Source organism: Ruditapes philippinarum, unplaced genomic scaffold (assembly GCF_026571515.1).
Source record: "Ruditapes philippinarum isolate M1 unplaced genomic scaffold, ASM2657151v2 ctg514_1_1_1_1, whole genome shotgun sequence".
Lineage (NCBI taxonomy): Eukaryota > Metazoa > Mollusca > Bivalvia > Venerida > Veneridae > Ruditapes > Ruditapes philippinarum.
The window spans coordinates 45,285-67,282 of record NW_026856698.1 but is presented as its reverse complement, the minus strand read 5'-3'; the positions used below and the strand labels follow the sequence as shown (position 1 = coordinate 67,282).

The 21,998-nt window shown below is 30.7% G+C and overlaps 1 protein-coding gene across 1 annotated transcript in view; it reads left to right on the top strand.

Moving 5' to 3' along the window:
- The window catches only part of LOC132747419 (sperm-tail PG-rich repeat-containing protein 2-like), a 113,715-nt gene that overhangs the window by 72,133 nt on the left and 19,584 nt on the right, over positions 1-21,998 (top strand). The window contains exon 11 of the mRNA XM_060736796.1: positions 12,830-12,945. Within this exon, the coding sequence (XP_060592779.1) occupies positions 12,830-12,945 (116 nt within the window). The remainder of the gene's footprint in view (positions 1-12,829; positions 12,946-21,998) is intronic.

The window sequence follows — 21,998 nt, the reverse complement described above, 5'->3', positions numbered from 1 at the left end:
AATTGGAGAACTGTATTTATGACGTAATTCTGTGATAACCACTGATTTATATATAACATTTTATTAATATATGGGAAACCATATCTGAAAATGTTAAATTAAAATTTTTAAAAAGAAGCAGAATTGTTCTGTTAATAAAATATTAACAAAAATAAAATACAAGAATAATTAAACATGTTATTTTCTGTGAAAATTTTATGTGATTGTTTATATAAATAATGTTTTAAATTCTAGATTTTAGGCAGATTTAAGTTACCCTACATACTGTTGAACTAGTCAATGAAAATATCATACGAAAATAGCTGTAATTTTTAGCTCATTCTGAAAATATTAAGAATAGTGCCAGATCAATAGAAAAAAGCTGGAGTTAAACTGTTTTTATTAATTTTCTTTTTTATGACATCTTAATTCCTTCAATTAAATTTATTAAATTCAAGTTTAAAGCTTCATTAAATTTTAACAAATTACTTTAATTGGGAATTTTAATTGCAGATTTGTGTTATAGAAATATTTCATTGTACAGTAATCTTTAAAAGAGTGCTTAAAATATTGATAAAAAGGACTGATAGATTTGATAAAATAATTCTGAAATCTTGTTGGGAAATTTCTATTCAGATTATAGTAATTTTCTTGTCAATATTTTGATGTAAAAATTATAGTTGTGACAGTGTGTCAGTCAGTTTTTGAAAAAAAGATTGTTTACAGAATAATTTAAATGACCTGACTTGTCAGAAAAGAAGTCCTTGATTGTACCTTAGCATTTATACATGACATTAAAAGATTTTCATTTTCGATCCATTACAGTAACTGTTACATCATTCAACTGGTCCATTACATGTTTAGTCTCAGATTTTTATAGACCTTGTTGCCTTCAAAAAAACTGTTATGTTCTTATGGATGAAAAAATATAATAATTTTTCTTACCATTAATTTGTATATATATTATGTCATCATAAGGACTGAAACAAAATTGATTTTATAATTATGATGAAGTAAGTCAAAGAAATAAAAAAAAATATTTTTTTTTTGGTTATCTGTTTTGCTCTTTGACTGGCTTGGGGGTAAACTCTTAAGTTTAAGTTACAATGCATGCTTGACAGGCTAATGTGTTCTAACTAGTGCAGTATTTACAACAGACCTGTTCACAATCACAAGAAATTCCAATTAACTGAAGTTCAGAACATAGATATACTTACCCTTTTAAGGAAGACGGTGAAAATAAACAATTAATTATTTACAATTTAATTTCTGTGCATATAACTATCTTTCCCTCTTTGAGCTGTTATTGAATGAAAGACCAGTACATACAACACACTGCATATTGTTGGGATTAAGTTCATAACAAAATTCATTTGAATAACGGTTATAGCACACAACATTCAATTTTATTTTATTTCCAAAGAAAGAGTGAAAATTGTTAACCTATCTTGAGTATCAATGATGATGAAAATGTTGTGGATAAATATATATAAGATACATTAATATTTCACTCTGGAAGATCTTGACTAAGACTCTCTGCTTTTCTCATCAACTTTTGATATGAAATGACAAATTTATAAGGCATTTTTCAGGTATGATAAGCCCAAGCCTATCAGTCATTGAATCAAAGATGGCTTATCAAGAGAGTAGTCAAAGAACCCTGTCTACCCAATAAATTTGATCACACAATCTGCTTTTTATAGCCATGCAAGTAGCTGAAGAAAAATATCTTCTTGCATTTAATCTTTTATTTATTGCTAATTTTCATGTTAATTGGTGAATAAATCAGTTTTAAACTACTGATATGTCACTCTAGCTGGATTTGATAGAATAGACCAGAAGCTGATGAAAAATTACTCTTCTACCTGCAACAACACTTTGAATTGGAACCTAAATTTTCTTATTGTTCAGATATGTTTAATTATAGTAGTCGATGTTAATAGTTTAGTATTTTATGAAATTAAATGCGCTCAAAAGATGTTTCTTAATTCCATGTAGTACATGTTCTACAAAATCCTTAGCTCCACATATAACTATCAATATTTATTTGTTGAAATGTTGATGCTTTTGGATACATATAAAATGCAGTAGTACTTTTTCTTAAGCTGAGGTTAAAATTTTACTAAATACTTTGCATTTTATCCATATCCATACAATGGGACCTAGTCATGTCGGCCAGTGGCTTAGTTTGCCGACTTCAGATCACTTGCCCCTCAATGCTTTGGGTTTGACTCTTATCAAGGAGTTTGGATTCTTCATATGAGGAATCTGTCCAGGAAGCTATTCCAGGGTGGTTAAGTTCTGCTTAGGTGCCAGCTAATGTGCCTGAAATAATGTATGAAGGGGTCCTCCAACGATTTTTAAGAAGCTGGAACGTTGCTACATGACCTACAGACTTGAGTTGGTGTGACTTAAAATCCAAGCAAACAAAAAATATCCATACATATATACCAAAGCATAACATTCATCACAGGGCATCATCCTCTCATACTTATGCATAATAAAACAGATATATGAGATCATAAATAGTTTGGTTTTAATCGTTTTTAAAGATAACAAATTAATATATATGGCCATAAAGTTTGATGTACTTATATTATTTACATCATGCCATGTTTTCAAACTTATCCGTCTGCTAATTACATATCTTGATTCTATATCGACACTTATGATCTTCTTGTAATTTAAAAATATGAGGAAAACAAGACATGGTTCATGCTGTATTCAAGCAAGCCAGGAAATGAGCTTAGTTTATAGATTCAAGAAAATGATTGCCAAAATCATACAAAATCTGACATGCAGTTTTTGCGCTTTAATTATGATTTATCAAATCATATTTTTTTATGAAATGATCCTGGTGATATTTCAATTACAATGATAAATGTATTTATCTATATGATCATATTGTGATAATGAGGGATGCAGACATTTAAGCGTGATAAGCTTCCTCCATTATTGAAGAGTATATTCCAAGTTTCCTCTAAAATTGAAGAGTATTTTAAGTCATCTTACTTATTTCAATAGAGTAGGGGATTTAGACACTCAAGAAATTTAGAATGATGTATGTGTGATCACTTGTTTAATTAAGATAAACATGTTTAGTTCTATTAAAACCATGGTGTTCCCTATGGGTTTTTTCTCTGTATTTTTTGAGAGCTTGATATAAGAGTACATTGCTTGTAGGCTAAACTTAGAAGATAAACTAGTGTAAAATTGAAAAAAATGGACATTGACTTATTATCATTACCAAATTAATAATATAAAAACAGCTCATTTGAATAAGTTCAGAGTTTTTAATTAAGTTTTAACTTAAATTAAAGTGTCTATATAACTGATTAACTGAATACATTACCTTTTGCATAATATATGTTCGTCATGTTTTCTTGTGCATTAATTTGTTATGAAAATTTGAAACTTTTTCTAAGGCAATTTTCCTTTACTGCTGGTTGGAAAGATACTTGTAATTTTGTAATTTAAAATAATCTTTGTATTTTTATCTTAGCGATTTTGATTTAGGTGATTGCTAATGTGATCCCAAAATAAAGATTCTTCGGTTCATTTATTACATTTATTAAAGAATATTTAAGTATAAACTGTAAGCCTGATTCTGCCATTACAGATTCAACCCATAACACAAAAAATGAAGACCATGATCAGCACAAAAAAGTCTATGCATATTTTGATAATTTCCCTAACAAATCATGATTGATTTTGTCCAGATTGACAAATGAACATGTCTATTTAGGTAAGGGTTAAACCTAAACTATTATAGTTATACATGACTATCAGTTTCAGTAAAACATTTTAAGAACTGATAGAAGTTATATTTAATGAAATGTTAACAGACATCTGTGTCAAACTACATGGCAGATTATGTTAATATTACAGCTACAGAATCTGTGATTAACTTTCCTGAACTTTATGTCACCTCAAGTCACCTTTTATGATACTGTCCTTGAATGGATGATGAAAATGACATACATGTAGACTGACATGTAGAATACATTGCTGACAAAGAATGGTCAGTAGGGTAAAGAACTCAACTTCCTTTGGGGGCATGGATTACTACTACCGTCCATAGAGTCTGCAACATTGTCAATTTTGTTGTTTTGGGGCATTCTTTAAGGATTATGTCAAGGCTGACAGGACTATAATACTAAATATGTTGCCATCCATATACAATACAGTGCCACCAAGGGGGAAGCGATCTGGTACAACTCGAAGCACTACATTGTATGTTTTATATCATATATGTGTTGAAAGATAATATTACTGGGGGGATGATAATTAAGATCAAATGATGAATTAAATATAAGTCATTTAAAGTTAAAAAAGAATTATAAATAAGAAAGGAAAAATGGAGGAGACACGTAACTTTTTGCTTGGGTTGTTGCTGTTGTTGTTCAGATTTTGATTATGTATTGAATAGAGAGCAACAAAAATAATTACGAAACATAAATTCACACAATTGTAAGAAAGCAATTAACTAAACATACATTAAGACAAAAGAAATGTATGCAGAAAACTTAAATTGATTCATTATAACATGTTGTGATAAAACATAGTAAAATATTATGTTCAGTCACATTAGTAGAATTAAATTTTCATCACAACATTAAAACAATCACAAAATTGTACCAGGGAGAATTATTAATGTGAGAGTAAAACAAGTAATTTTTAACATTGTAATACAAAGGGGAACAATTTCATTATTTATACATAAAATGTTATAAATTATCAACATTACTGAATCATTGGAATAGGAAAAAAGATTATTTATTGGTTAATTCCTAAATGAAACAATTTTATATATCTCTAATCGCACCTTTGTTATATATTGTAAAAAATGTATGGAGATTTTACCAGATGTTAAATCAAACTATCAATGACATTATATTACAATGTAGGGAATGTAATTTTCAAATGGAAATCAAAAAGCAGCAAACTGAGATGCTAACATAACCAAATGCATATTTGTTATTTTAATGAAATAACATTTCATAATAGTATTCAAACACCATCAGATGAAATGTGTGTACAAATAAATAGAAGCAATTAGCTAATTGTATATCCAGTTAACTAGGGTGCTAGTTAATTATAAATGTTTGATGAGGAGGAAAGTTTTATATGTTAATGTTTGTTGTGACAATTATAGTATCTATATCATGTTTCTAGATTGTCCTTAAAATATCAACGGTCACCGTCAGTTCATGAGTGTCAGCCTCCATGCGGAATATTTAACTGTCATCATGTCTTGTATATAATACACTATAAGAGGTAAAAAAAGAAAATGCAGGCACTTTATAATAACTATAGCCAAGTATCATCTATACTAACTAAATGTAGAATAGATGTTAATGTATTTTGTTGTTTAGGTTTTGTTGTACTTAAGATGCAACTGGACAGACAATACCAATTAAGGATATACCAGTTAAGGATCTTAATTTTACTACATGCTTTATGTCTTAAGAACTTGTATTTATTTTGAAGGAACTTCATTGAAGCTTCTTTCCTTGTTTGTTACTTAAATATAAGATATTTGACTAATTTTAAGTCTATAAACATAATGCATTATACATGTATGTCAACCAGAGATAATGCTCTTGCAATTGTACCTTTTTATTTAAATAAATGAATCATTGAATTAAAAAAAAAACATGAATAATTAATTCATATTATTATAATACACAATTTTGAATGCTGATGTTACATATTAAAATGTACTAAAATCAGTTTAATTTGTAATTTAAATGATTTGTTATTCTGACATTTATTGTTCATTATTAATTTGTCTTAAAGTATAATTGAGCAGTAAAACTGTTTAAAATTTTAGTTCATGAATAATGAAGAATGTGGGAGTTAAATGCTTGATACATGAGCTGCGCCACGACAAAACCAACATAATGGGTTTGCGACCAGCATGGATCCAGACCAGCCTGCGCATCCGCGCAGTCTGATCAGGATCCATGCTGTTTGCTTACAAACCCTATAACAAGTAGAGAAAGTGATAGCGAACAGCATGGATCTTGATCAGACTGCGCGGATGCGCAGGCTGGTCTGGATCCATGCTGGTCGCAAACCCATTATGTTGGTTTTGTCGTGACATGGCTCAGTCATGTTTTCAAGAAGTCAGTTATAAAATAAGTTGTGAAATTAAATATATAATGTAAGTAAAATAGAAATGTATCTCATAGGTCAACCATGTTTAAGTCAATTTGAAAACCCTTTTAACACTTTCTGTACTGATAAATCAAAATTTGATTTGCATAATATTCTATCAATCTGTTATGTGTATAATGGTATCAGTTAATTAACAGTCAATCAAGCAACTTTTATTCAAATACTCAATTTCTGTTAATCAAAAATCATTAATGGAAAAAAGAATAATGCATTGGTATCAATTAATGTTGTTTTTAGACTGACATTTAAACAACACTGACATTGTATTGATTAATTGTCTGTGCACACAAATAAATGTTACTTTTCTAATCAACACCCATTGCAACAATCAATCAATTGAAAATCTATGCTATTATATCAATAAACAGTAATTGTAACAATCAATTGAGACTTTTAGTGCTGCAGTCAATCATTGATAAGCATTGAATTAGTTGATCAATCAATGATTTATAATCATAATACTCACTGCTACTGAATTGGTATTTATTAAGTCTGTTAAAAAGCTCAAAATTAATGAACAATTTGCAAGAAATGTTTAAATTATACTGTAATGAGAATTATGTTATTTGAAGGACATTTAAAACTGGATGATATCAAAGTTAAGTTTTTATCTTAATGTTTCAGATGGTACAGGTTTATCAAAAAATACATAAAATGTAATGTACTATTATTCATCAGTCTTCCCATAAACCTCTGGTCAAATAGCTATAAAAATCATGAAAAGACTTACTTGATGATAAAAATATCATTAAATGTGACATAGACAAGTCCGATTTGATTTACTGAGCTAGGATAAAATAATTTACATATTGTTACACTATGGGTTGGTCTGTAAAGAGGCGTTTTCCTCATTTAAATGTACAAAGTTCATTTTGTATCATAATTTTTTTTTTTTTGGTTGAAAGTATCGGAAAAAACTAAGAAATGATTTATGGTGATTGGTATACCATGGAACTTCAGTCAGGCAGTTTCAGGATTTATTTTACAATGTTGGAATCTGTAGTTTTCTTTCTCTGTATAATTGACAGGAATATTTTCCGATTAGTCTTCTTGAAAGATTATTTATCTTTCAATTTAGCCAATGAATCAAGCATTCTTACTCCAAGTACCATTCCAGTGCAGAAACTTATGATATTAGAGGAATAACAATCTTTCTTGTTATATTATAAACTAGAGAATTCCATTTGGTTACACTCAAAAACCTACAATGTCCTCATTATTCTAACAAGAGGTTCAAAGATGAGGCAAACGTTTGTTTTTCATTCTTATTTTATTACAGAGGTATATAAAAACATTTCTTTATTGTCTAGATGTGTCTTGGTCAATTACCAAGCATCGTTAGTTGCACGAAATTGTTGTGCAACTGCCATTTTTCTAATTTCATGGTGTGCTTTCATCTATAAAGAGATTGTTGTTTTATTAACATTTTTGGTCCAGATTTACTGGTAGTGCAGCAAACTTACATTAATCAAGTAGAGTTTGTGGAAATCCATTTCCCTTTATTCAATTATCATTATCAATCGCTTTTTTAAACCAAAAAAAGTCAGGTTTCCAGTCCAAATGGGTATTGTTTTTTGCCAATTTATAGCATTGATATCACATCTTCAAAGTGGGGACCTACTGTTTTATAAGGGATGATTGTGGATTGCCTAGTCATAAATCTACCTTAACAATGGCAGCAATTTTATTAGATGCTGGGAGACTTTGTGGTGTCAGCTAAGGTGAAAGCCTATCACTGTTGTTATTATTGGAAATTAAAACGCTCATAAAAAATGCAAATGAAAAAGTAATTGATTCTGAAATGATTGCAGGTTAGGACAAAGGAGTGCTGATCAATTAATGGCATCATTTTCCACTTAAATGAATTAATTAATGGATATTGAGGACAAAAAAATACATTCAATATCAAACAAATTTATCAGATGTTTAAACTTTGAAAAAGAAAGTGTTCAGATATTATTTTTATTCTTTGTAATATTACAGGTAATAAATACACAATATATTTAAAATGCTATAGATATTTCAACATTGAGGCAATATTGATTGGTTTTAGTAAATCATTTTCTTCTCCATACACAATGAAAAAAATGGTCTTTTGAACATACAAACAGACAAAAGTGCTCCTTTATTTTATTTTGCTGTACAGTGTTGCCAATACATTTTTTTTCCAGAAGTTGTGTTTCACATTTTCTCAGTGAATTGATGTATAGAGTAAAGTTCCAGTCAATTAAACTTCCAATTAGCATAAACAATAGTTATCTTCCCTGCAAGAATTTGCTCCATTATGCATTCTGCAGGTTTTTATTCCATCTTGTTTCTTCATGCAAATACCAAAGTGAAAGATATATTGGGTGTATGTGGATACAAGAACAATTTTATTTCTTTGTTTGTTTGCATTGTTGAACATAGGAAATACATGTGAGAATGTTTGTTTAATTAATTGAGAGGCATCAGTTTGGGTATTTAAGATTCTATTGGCATCAGGTGTACTTTGATAATATGAAAAATATGTAAGTGAAGTTGGCTTAAAGCAACCAAGTATATAATTAGCAATTGCTAGTTAGTAATTAAGTTTGATAAGTTTAGTATTTTTAAAATTCCATTTGAATCAATGTGACAAACAAAAACAGTACACATAATATATACATGAATTACAGTGACAATGAACATTTCCATGTTACTTGATTACTCAAATTCATATCCAATTAATTTAAATGTACTGGAAATTTAATGAAACTGTCAAACAGATTATTCACAATGATCATTTTCAGTGCCACCATTTCAGAATGTACTTCACAACTTTATAATGCCATGATATTTCTGTCCTTAAATCATTACTTTTATCATAATTAAATGTCATTGTTTGAGATAAAAGTTTCATCAGTGAAAGATGGAAATATTTAGATAGATCTGAAAGAGATTTTCAGGTGTATCAAAGAATGCACTTGGATAGCGCAATTAGTATTTCAGACTGAGACTATTAAAATAATAGAATAAAAGATGTATTACTATATTATATAATATAGTGTCATAAGATGAAAGTCATAAATTATTTCTTACTAAGGGAATCATAATGTTATAAAAATCAGCATGTGTACTGACCATGGTCATTTTAATATGCTGAAATTGAAAACACACAAACATAAAAAACAACACAAATTGACTGATTAATTCAATTAAGCAATTAGTCAAATGACAGAAGCAATGAGAGAGGGTTTCTAAACAGTGGATATATGCGTAGAGATGGAGTATAGATTATCTCAATGAACAAACAGCTTCTGACAATCAGGATATAGATAAGGTGGATGAGGCACACTTCAAGTTGATTGGGGTGGACTAGCATGCAGTGGACCAATTAGTTAGATATGATAAACTGGGATTTTTATATCAGATATAATTAGAGAATAGACTTGTTTTACCGTAAATGTTCTGTAACAAGGTGTAACATTCTGAGCATTGTATGAAATGTACTTATCTACACATCTTACTGCATCTTGAATGTATTAAAATATCCATGATTGTATACTTGTTAATGTTTAGAATGATTAGTTTCTTATTATTAGTTCTTGGTACTGGGTTCAGTTTATTTGAAATCTGGAAAGTAGTACTGTAATCTGGGCAATACAATGCCTGCAGCACACCTCACTGCAATTCTCACTCACGAATCACTGTTGAATCTTAAGCAAATCTACCCCAAGCCCTCCAATGCCTTTACCACCCTTAATTGTCCATTTTTCAATATGGGCTAAGCAATTCATTGTTTTTAGTGAATATTTCAAAATATATAGTATTGACTGAATAGCAAACAGTGCAGCATGATCATGAACAAATGGCATGGGTGTGGCAGCAGATCCTGGTCTGAAATTATTGCATGGGTAATCTATGTTGCCGCAGTTATGCAGTGTTTAGAGAAAATCTATTCAGTAAAGGTGCATGCTGTGCTTTAAATAACACACAACAAAAAATACTGAATAGAAATATTTGTATTATGTATTTGTATTAATTTTGGTAACATAAAACAAATAAGATTGTAAAACATTTTAAGTGTGTAAAAAGTGAAAATTCCCAAGCACTTTAAATATTTTCTGTTTCAACTATCTTCATGATCAGCAGTATAATGGTAAACTTATATAGTTACAGTCTATGCCGAGCCCTGTCACGATAAAATACATCTCAAAAACTTCAAAGTAATCCATTATCAGACTGAAATAAAACTAAATAAAATATAACGTGTTAAAAGTGTTCACATAATTATGACTTTTTTTGGGTTGTTTCACATGAAAGCTTTAAAACTTTTAAAACATTCAGTATATTGATTAAATCTTATATTGTGTAAAAAATGGAAAATGTATCAATTAGTGTAAGATTACACTTTCTGTGTGAAACAAAGATGTGTGTACCATTTCCCTCAGACTATTATCAGCAATTATCAATAACATTTCACCAATTTAATAATGTACCAATACACCCGAGCTTTTATACAATATTTTTGTAATCAATGAAAGTTGCTGCTACCTTTTAATGAGATGATACGAAAATCCTACTTATGGCAAAAGGCAAGGTATAAAAAAAAATTCTGTGAAAGTATAAAAAAATGCTGTGAAAAAAAATGTTTTGAAGCATTTTGAGGACAATTATTTTAATATGTGTATGAATGTTTTTTCCTGATTACAATAATTCTTCAAATAAATCACTAGATTCTAAGAACTTGACTGTAATTTATAGATCTGCATGCATTAATTTGTATGCATTGTTAATGCACAGTCTCTTAATTGCAGTTGTTCATTGCATTAAGCAGTTGAATATATGTATTTTGCATTAATTTAAATATAAAACACATACACTATGTATGACAGCTCATCATAAATTATCATGGCAGTTAACCTCTTTGCAAGGTAACCATTTCAAATGAAGTCAATGCAAACAAGCATTGTTTATTACATTGTAAAACATAATGCTTTTGTAATGGCAACATTATATGTGGTTTCTTTCCATAGGATATATAGGTGGTTTATAAAATACAAAGATGAAGACATTTGCATTATAATCAGATCAGGAATATGCAGGAAAATATAGTTGCAAACAGATTGAAATTGGTTTGCAGAGTTAATCAGTACTTATAATTTTACAAGTTGCAACTTTTATGTGATTTATGCAACTCTTTGAGCCCCTTAATTGCATTAAATTTAAGCCCCTTCCCTTATTTTACTATTACACCAGGCCACTGTCCATGACCCTATATAAATGAAATATTACATTTTCATAAAAAATAGGTTTGAAAGTATGAAAGTGTTTAAATAATAGGCTATTTCATGTGAGAGGAAGAATGTTGAACGGAAGTGCAATGTTGTTAATGTCATACTAACCCTTCATAAGGAAATTGCTGTAAAATTATCTTCAATGTTTATCAGTAATTATCACTTATCAGTTATTCAGTCTCATTGAAAATAAAGCATACAATATTGATATAGCATCTGTGCACGAGAACATTGTGATGTAATGGAGACTTGACATGCATGAAACTGACCTGTATAATTTCATGCAAATCACTTTTAGTATAATTCCAAACCATGTAATCAGATCTGGTACCAGTCACATAGAGCTCTAACACTCTGTTTTACCTGTAACCAGCATTAGCCAGCTGGTATTGAATTCCCTCCGCTAACTTGAAGCATCAGTTTTATTTGCTTTTTTTATTTCATTTTTTTTTACTAATTAATTAAAATGCAATAATGATACAGGCGATGTTTTGCTTGTTAAAAGCTTACAAAAAAACTTACAAAAAACAAACAGTAAAACAATTTATTATATACTTATAAATGAAATATTGAGAAATATTGATGAAATAAAATGCGTATTTTCATTTTCCGTATTTTCACTGTAAAAATTTATTTTTCACTGCAGTGAAACATATTTTCCGTATTTTCACTGGTGTCTTGCCGGACTACTTTCTTTTAAATTCTGCCAGAACACAAAATTTAATGGAAACTCTTTCAAAATTTTGTCAAAAAAGAGAAAAATGTATATAATAAACAGAAAATTCAAGTTTTTTCTATAAAGACATGATTTATTTTCATCTTGTGGCATGCAAATTACCATATTTCACTCGTGGCTACCGCCACTCATGAAATATTTATTTTCATACCACTCGATGAAAATAAATCATGTATTTATAGAAAAAACTTGAATATCCTCTATGTATTTCATTACAGAATCTGTGATGATAATCAGTGTCAAAATGATCTAAAAACAGTTACATGAATAAGACATGCACACCTTTAGCAGGTAACGCTAATGCAATGTTAATTGAGATTATTCAGGTATAGAAAATACTAAAACACTGGATGTGGGGAGAGGGAAAAAAGAAACAAGAAAGATTTATAATAATCAACTCATCTATAATGGAGGTTGATATGAATGATTAATATGAGATGTGACTTGAATATATTATTTAATTTACCATTATCATTTGATTTTTTTTTATTGCGCATCAAATTACATTTTTGTTTTATTCTTAATGCCTTGAATTGCTTGAAAAAATGATAATAATAATAAAGATTTTATATTAAAGAGGCAACATAGTTAGGCAAGCCCAGTATTCTCTATGAGCCTCTATCAAAATGTATATATAATATAAGAAAATAAACAGATTGTATTGATATATTTTCAGGACCAGGCACATATAATCAAGGTCTCCGAGAAAAGCGTGGTAATATGATGGTAACGAAAGACCAAAGGTTCCGACAAGGACTTAAATCAGACGTTCCCGGGCCTGGTGCATATGAGGTATATTATATCAACCGTTATGTTATATATCATGTTCATAGGATACATGTACTCATACATACCATATATTTCTATTCATTTTTATTATGTATCATATAGGGGCGTATCAATCACAAAACCATAATATCTACAAAAACAGATCAATTTTGCCCTTTCTAACATGATATAACGTGAACTATGTGTGTTATTGTGATTCTTTTAATTAGAGCCAGAATTATAGTACCTTGAAGACAAAAATCAACTTAAGTTTATATCATATAAAAACTTATTGGAATAATGTAGCCGTAATTTCCCCAGACATTCGATTTTTTCATTTGTGAAATTGGGGAAATCAATGAAATACAACACAGGACTTATTAAAATCAAAACAATAAAAGTGTTATCAGTGGTATGAACTTTTTACCCTGTCTTAGAGATGTTTGATAACAGTATTTTATGACATTATTATGATTAGTTCAGTGTGGACCATAAAACTGGAAATCTCATTTTCTTCCCTGACAGTTGCCTTCCCTTTAACGGCTGTCAGGGTTTCCGATCAGGTTATCACCAGAATTTCCAATTTCCATTTTATATTTTATTATGATTTTCAAGTGACACAAAGGGCATTGTACATTTTTTAAATGTCCCCAGACAGACTTAAGCAAGGTTAGCTTAGAGGCATAGACTGATTGTTTGATAGCAAATGAAGAACAAAGAAAAAAGCCTAATGCTTATCATTAAAGATCTGCTTCTGAGAATAATACGGAAATTGAGTTCAATTAAATATGATCTGACCATTTTAATTTTTTTGTTTTCATTTTGTATAAAAGTTGCCAAGATAATTCCTTTCTTTTATGAGAGTGTTTTTTAAAGTCGTAAAATTTTATTACTTACAATTATAGAAATGTTCAGACATTATTTCAGCAGTAATTTCAGTTTTGAAAAGTTGCACAAAATCTTTAAGATAATATTTTAATATGTTTGAAACTGCATATTGAGATAAGGAACTATTTCATTCTCTTTTAATATAGTCAAGATTTATGTCACAATTATTTTGACAGTTATTATAATGGAATAAGTACTTTTTTTAACCATTTCAATTTTTTATGAAAATTGAAAAGGCCAAAAATAAAACCATAAAATTAAAGTAAATTGGAACTGCTTCATACAGTTCTGTTTAAGAATTTATATCATGATTAATATTTAAGTTTAACAGATAAGTAAATGTAAAGAATTTATAAAACATTTAAATGAGAATTGTTGTTTAATTGTTAATACATAACATAAGTTTTTTGCCTTCGAGTGTTTAGAAACATTTCGTTAAAGTTTAAGAATATTATTTCAAACCATTAAAACCAGCTAGTCTGAACGATCAGCGTACATAAAACTTGAAAATATATACTTAATATTTCTTAAACGCATTTGTGTCTTTGAAAAACAAATTAGCAGGATAATTTACGATTCACTTTTTCAGTGGTTTGTTAAATTGTTATGCATTTTTAAAGCATTTATTAGGCAATTTAGCTACAGTTATGTTTAGTGCAGCTCGTTAACTGGAGGAAATCTGCATTTTAAATCTACTAAATGTAGTTAAACACACAGTCTGGCTGCCTCCATGATAATGACAGTTTATATTACTGAACAAAAATAAGTGATTAAATGCTGTTTACCAGCTGAGATATATTTATATACCAGGATATTTACAAACTGTGTGATTCTTTTTCACTGTGTGTCAATTATTAAAATTAATAAATCTTGATTTTTTTTTATGAACTTACCACAATTATCAATATCAGTATTATATAAAAAGGTGTCTAATACCTTATTTGAATTTCATGTTCATTTTAAGTGTGGGCCCCTTTTTTCTCAAATGACCCCTTTTGATAAGTTTATGGGCAAAAAGGCCCCCTGGGAATTCATTCTAGATTGAACACTGCAGTACTGTTTTCCTTACTGAATTTTGTTTAGTTATAAAAGTTTGCCCTGTTTTAAATTAGAAACTGACATATTTTGATTAAATGGATTACAATATCAGAATGTAGAAATGAAGCATCCACCAGTTGCAGATAAAATGCCATAGGTCTATAAATATCACCTTTTTATCACTGTAAAAATCATACACCCACCTAATCATGTGTCATGCTTTGTTATTGAGTGAAAGGACATGCTAATCAAACTTTTCTCAAATAGAAAATAATTCACAGGGCTTGATTGCATGATGACATAAGTTTATTTCAGTTATTGATTTTAGTTAACTTTGAGCAGATGAAAAAAAAGCAAGAATACATGTTATTCAATGGCAGCAAAATTATTACCATAAGAGAGAAATAAAAGGTTAAAATAGTATGAAGTATTGAACAATGCATAATGCATAGCAACAGGAAGTGTGCATTTTAGTCTATAATGTCCTGACAATAAAGAATGGCAACAGACAACTTGGCATGAGGAAACATACTCCAATGTAGACTATAATGTCATCACAGCAATGCATGATAAAGGCAAATTTATTCCAGTGGATAATTACATAATCAAAAACTTATATCAATGTTATAGGAAACTTATGCCCCAGTGTATAATACCAAGCCTGCTAAACATGTCAACAGCTATTTATAAATCCTTTGAACATAACATACATAATGGTCATATATATATAAGGCATATCATCTGCCACAAAGTATGCCAATAGTCATAAAAAAATCCAATAGCTAGGAACCATATCAGCTGTCATGCAGATTTGCAATAGCTAGGAAGCAAACAGCATTAAGATTTGCAATAGCTAGGAAGCAAACATCATTAAGATTTGCAATAGCTAGGAAGCAAACATCATTAAGATTTGCAATAGCTAGGAAGCAAACATCATTAAGATTTAGCTATAGCTAGGGAGCATGTAAACTGTCATAAAGATTGGCAAGCACGGGAGTATAGCCACAATCATAAAGATTTGCAATAGCTAGGATTAGCAAACATCATTAAGATTTGCAATAGCTAGGAAGCAAACATCATTAAGATTTGGAATAGCTAGGAAGCAAACAGCATTAAGATTTAGCTATAGCTAGGGAGCATGTAAACTGTCATAAAGATTGGCAAGCAAGGGAGTATAGCCACAATCATAAAGATTTGCAATAGCTAGGAAGCAAACAGCATTAAGATTTGCAATAGCTAGGAAGCAAACATCATTAAGATTTGCAATAGCTAGGAAGCAAACATCATTAAGATTTGCAATAGCTAGGAAGCAAACATCATTAAGATTTAGCTATAGCTAGGGAGCATGTAAACTGTCATAAAGATTGGCAAGCAAGGGAGTATAGCCACATTGATAAAGATTTGCAATAGCTTGCTAGCATGGCAACAGTCAAAAAGATTTGCAATAGCTATAGGAAGCATGTCAAAGGCATGAAGATTTGCAATAGCTAGGAAGGAAACAGCATTAAGATTTGGCAATTGGTAGGGAACATGTAAGCTGTCAAGAAGATTTGCAATAGCAAGGAAGTAAAGCCACAATGATAAAGATTGGCAATAGCTTGCAAGCATGACAACAGTCATAAAGAATGGCAATTACTAGGAAACATGTCATAAGGATTTGCAATAGTTCAAGGTAGCTGATGTCAACAATCAGATATTGTCAATAACTAGGAAGCATGTTAAGATTCATACAGCAGGAAACATATTCTAGTTTGATAAAATTGTATGGTTTTAAAGCAATATGTGACAGTGACATTGCTTCGTCTACACACACTCAATGATATGTCAATAGGAATCATATTTAAGAAAATGATATGACTAGATTTTGCATGGCAACATCTTCCTTAACCCATTACCGCATGAGCATTTTGTGAAAAATGGCTGTTTTCATTGAAAAGTCTCTCGTTACAAGTTCAAATTGCTATAAAACTATAAAAACTGCTTCAATACTAATCAAACTTGGCACAAATGTTGACTGGACCATTGCCTTTGTAACAACATGCTCAGTCTTAAATTTCCTGTTACCATGGCAACTAGGGGACATCTCAAAATTGCCAAAAATCACTATTTTGATTTCAAAGTGCTGCCACTTCTCAATGGATTGAGATAGAGTCAAAGGCTTTTTCAGCATTGGTTACACTTTACCTTAAGATCGACCTGGGGTCATTTTTAGCCTCTCACAAGTCCAAAATTTTCTTGGCGATGAGGGGGACTCTGCCCCACTTCAAACCCCTCAAACACAAGGGGGCACATCCCCCTTCTGGCAACCCCCTGCTGTATCTTTTGGATGGGGGACGGCGCCGAAAAAGTGGTCAATTTTTTAAACAACATTTCTCAAACAAAAGCAAGTGTTTGAGGGCCTAAATAAGGCATTTTTTCACCATTTGAGAAAGCAAAAAGGGAGGGGGTGAAAAAGGCGTAGAAAGGCGTATATATCTGGTAATGGGTTAGGAGTGACATTTTGCTTTAGATATTCAATATCCCACACCAAACTGACACATAAACAATTTTAAGCCTGTTGCTTATTATTATTACATAATGCCTCTAATGACAAACTTTCCCTGACAAGTTTTTTGCTGCTTCGTCAACCTTGCAACATTTGGACAAGATTATAAATGATACAGATGTTATGCAATAATATACTTCAAGCTTTATAAATTTCACTGCATATTTATTACACCAAATACTTCTTATTTTCAGTATAATATTCCCATACCCAGCAGTTTTTACTACTTTATAAATGGCTGAAATAAAGTTAGTGTCTATATTCCTATTAATTGTGATGTAGACATAAATTTGTGAATATTTATTGGATGATAGATACTTGATTCTCCATGTTATTGCAGTTGAATGTTGTAAATTATTTTCTTATGATGTAGTTATGACTACCTGATCATTAAGATTAAAGGAGAATAATTTCGTTAAGCAATTAGCGTCTTTGTACCGGAGTGAGTTTTACATGTGAGTCATATGGGTAAGCACTCAAACCGGAGCCATAATGAGTTTCTTTAATAAATTTTATAGACGTAACTTACTGATGTAAAACAGATTATAGGCTTATAAGTGTTAACTTAGATGCAAAACTTTGCATTTACAATATGATGTACTTTTAGTAAACACTGATTTTAATCTGTTCTTAAGTTTATGCTTAGGGGGAAATAGCATCCTATTGGTTATTTCTGCATCTCTAAGCAAAGATGGTCACGACAATGTTTCCCCATATATCATCACTAGCACTTAAATTAATTCAGGGTGGAAGACTTAAGAATGATTCAAATAAGTTGAAAGCATTCTTTGCAATCAAGCTAAAACAAAAGTGTTTAATTAAAGTCAATGCTAATAAGATTTCTATATTATAATTTGTACTTCATTATTTATGGCAAAGTGGTAATTTTTCTTCTTTAGTATCTTTTTGCATAGTTAAAACAATCTTTGCACCTCATTAGGGGAAAAAGTTCACTTTGCACTTCAGTTTAGCTGATTTATGCATACTTTTCATGCATGCATAAATATTTTGTCTGCAGTCTTCATATTATTTATGCATAAGCAAATAGAAAAATCATTTGCATCAGCAAAATTGTATTCCTGAAATAGATACTTTGACAGTTCTATATGGCTGACAGGTTAAATGTTTATGCCTGTAGAATATTAAAGAATTAAAAAAAATGCATCCCCTATTGTATTTTCACTACGATTAAATCAGGTTGCAATTACATAAATGGAATAAACTAACCTTTATTAATTCCCAATCAGCCCATATATTATAGATAACCTGCTGCAGTTGTTTACTTAATCTATGTGATCAACTGATGATATAACTACATCAATAGCTTTAATACACAAAGCCCCCAGCAAGCTTCAGAAACTTTTTACTTTCTATCAGGGAAAATTGTAAAATCGTTTGATGCAGTTTCCTGACAATTTGATGGAAATTATCTGACATTTGCATTGAAATGTTAGAATTATTCTGAAATATGGTGATGTTTCCTCTGTTATCTTTCAGCTTTACTTATTCCACAGAAAAAACTTCTCCGTGAAACTATCTAGGGTCATTAACATGATAATTAGTAAATCAATTTTCCTTCGCTTATCTCTTTCACTGTATAAATACCTTTATAGAGCTCTCAAATTGATTCATGATCTTGGTCGGGAGAGAATCTGGAGAAAACATAGGCCAGCAACCCTAATTGTCCTCCAGTCTACATTAATAATAAACAAAAACATGAGTACTAGCTTATTACTGAGACTAACTATTTGAAATGGTTTTAAAGAGGGGAAATAAAGAGTATGTTCAGAATGAAATCTTCAAGCTTTTTGAGATCCACTTCGAGCTGTCATGTTTTACTCATTGTGGACTTATGTTAACTCTTTGTATAATGTTTAGTTACTATACATTAATTTAACAATTTATGTTCTAAAAGTCTTTCTATTAGGGTTAAAACATCTTAAGGTTGTTTTTAGCTCACCTGTCACAAAGTGACAGGGTGAGCTTTTGTGATCGCTTTTCGTCCGGCGTCCGTCCGTCCGTCGTCCGTCCGTCTGTCCGTCCGTAAACTTTTGCTTTAAATGACATCTCCTCATAAACCACTGAGCCAATTTCATCCAAACTTCACAGGAATGTTCCTTTGGTGGTCACCTTTGAAAATTGTTCAAAGAATTTAATTCCATGCAGAACTCTGGTTGCCATGGCAACCAAAAGAAAAAACTTTAAATATCTTCTTTTAAAAAACCATAAGAGCTAGAGCTTAGATATTTGGCATGAAACATCTTCTAGTGATTGTCTACCAAGTTTGTTCAAATAAAAGCCCTGGGGAAATAGCATCCTATTGGTTATTTCTGCATCTCTAAGCAAAGATGGTCACGACAATGTTTCCCCATATATCATCACTAGCACTTAAATTAATTCAGGGTGGAAGACTTAAGAATGATTCAAATAAGTTGAAAGCATTCTTTGCAATCAAGCTAATCAAAAGTGTTTAATTAAAGTCAATGCTAATAAGATTTCTATATTATAATTTGTACTTCATTATTTATGGCAAAGTGGTAATTTTTCTTCTTTAGTATCTTTTTGCATAGTTAAAACAATCTTTGCACCTCATTAGGGGAAAAAGTTAACTTTGCACTTCAGTTTAGCTGATTTATGCATACTTTTCATGCATGCATAAATATTATGTCTGCAGTCTTCATATTATTTATGCATAAGCAAATAGAAAAATCATTTGCATCAGCAAAATTGTATTCCTGAAATAGATACTTTGACAGTTCTGTATGGCTGACAGGTTAAATGTTTATGCCTGTAGAATATTAAAGGAATTAAAAAAATGCATCCCCTATTGTATTTTCACTACGATTAAATCAGGTTGCAATTACATAAATGGAATAAACTAACCTTTATTAATTCCCAATCAGCCCATATATTATAGATAACCTGCTGCAGTTGTTTACTTAATCTATGTGATCAACTGATGATATAACTACATCAATAGCTTTAATACACAAAGCCCACAGCAAGCTTCAGAAACTTTTTACTTTCTATCAGGGAAAATTGTAAAATCGTTTGATGCAGTTTCCTGACAATTTGATGGAAATTATCTGACATTTGCATTGAAATGTTAGAATTATTCTGAAATATGGTGATGTTTCCTCTGTTATCTTTCAGCTTTACTTATTCCACAGAAAAAACTTCTCCATGAAACTATCTAGGGTCATTAACATGATAATTAGTAAATCAATTTTCCTTCGCTTATCTCTTTCACTGTATAAATACCTTTATAGAGCTCTCAAATTGATTCATGATCTTGGTCGGGAGAGAATCTGGAGAAAACATAGGCCAGCAACCCTCAATTGTCCTCCAGTCTACATTAATAATAAACAAAAACATGAGTACTAGCTTATTACTGGGACTAACTATTTGCAATGGTTTTAAAGAGGGGAAATAAAGAGTATGTTCAGAATGAATCTTCAAGCTTTTTGAGATCCACTTCGAGCTGTCATGTTTTACTCATTGTGGACTTATGTTAACTCTTTGTACAATGTTTAGTTACTTTACATTAATTTAGCAATATATGTTCTAAAAGTCTTTCTATTTAAGGGTTAAAACATCTTAAGGTTGTTTTTAGCTCACCTGTCACAAAGTGACAGGGTGAGCTTTTGTGATCGCTTTTCGTCCGGCGTCCGTCCGTCCGTCGTCCGTCCGTCGTCCGTCCGTAAACTTTTGCTTTAAATGACATCTCCTCATAAACCACTGAGCCAATTTCATCCAAACTTCACAGGAATGTTCCTTTGGTGGTCACCTTTGAAAATTGTTCAAAGAATTTAATTCCATGCAGAACTCTGGTTGCCATGGCAACCAAAAGAAAAAACTTTAAATATCTTCTTTTAAAAAACCATAAGAGCTAGAGCTTAGATATTTGGCATGAAACATCTTCTAGTGATTGTCTACCAAGTTTGTTCAAATAAAAGCCCTGGGGTCAAAATTGGCCCCGCCCCTGGGGGTCATTGATTTTCCCTATATGCATATAGTAAAAACTTAAAAAATCTTCTTTTAAAGAACCGTAAGAGCTAGAGCTTAGATATTTGGCATGAAACATCTTCTAGTGAATGTCTACCAAGTTTGTTCAAATAAAAGCCCTGGGGTCAAAATTGGCCCCGACCCAGGGGGTCATTGATTTTCCCTATATGCATATAGTAAAAACTTAAAAAATCTTCTTTTAAAGAACCCAAAGAGCTAGAGCTAAGATATTAAGCATGAAACATCTTCTAGTGAGTGTCTACCAAGTTTGTTCAAATTAAAGCCCTTTGGTCAAAATTGGCCCCGCCCCCGGGGGTCATTGATTTTCCCTATATGCATATAGTAAAAACTTAAAAAATCTTCTTTTAAAGAACCATAAGAGCTAGAGCTTAGATATTTGGCATGAAACATCTTCTAGTGAATGTCTACCAAGTTTGTTCAAATAAAAGCCCTGGGGTCAAAATTGACCCCGCCCCAGGGGGTCATAGATTTTCCCTATATGCATATAGTAAAAACTTAAAAAAAATTCTTTTAAAGAACCCAAAGAGCTAGAGCTAAGATATTAAGCATGAAACATCTTCGAGTGAGTGTCTACCAAGTT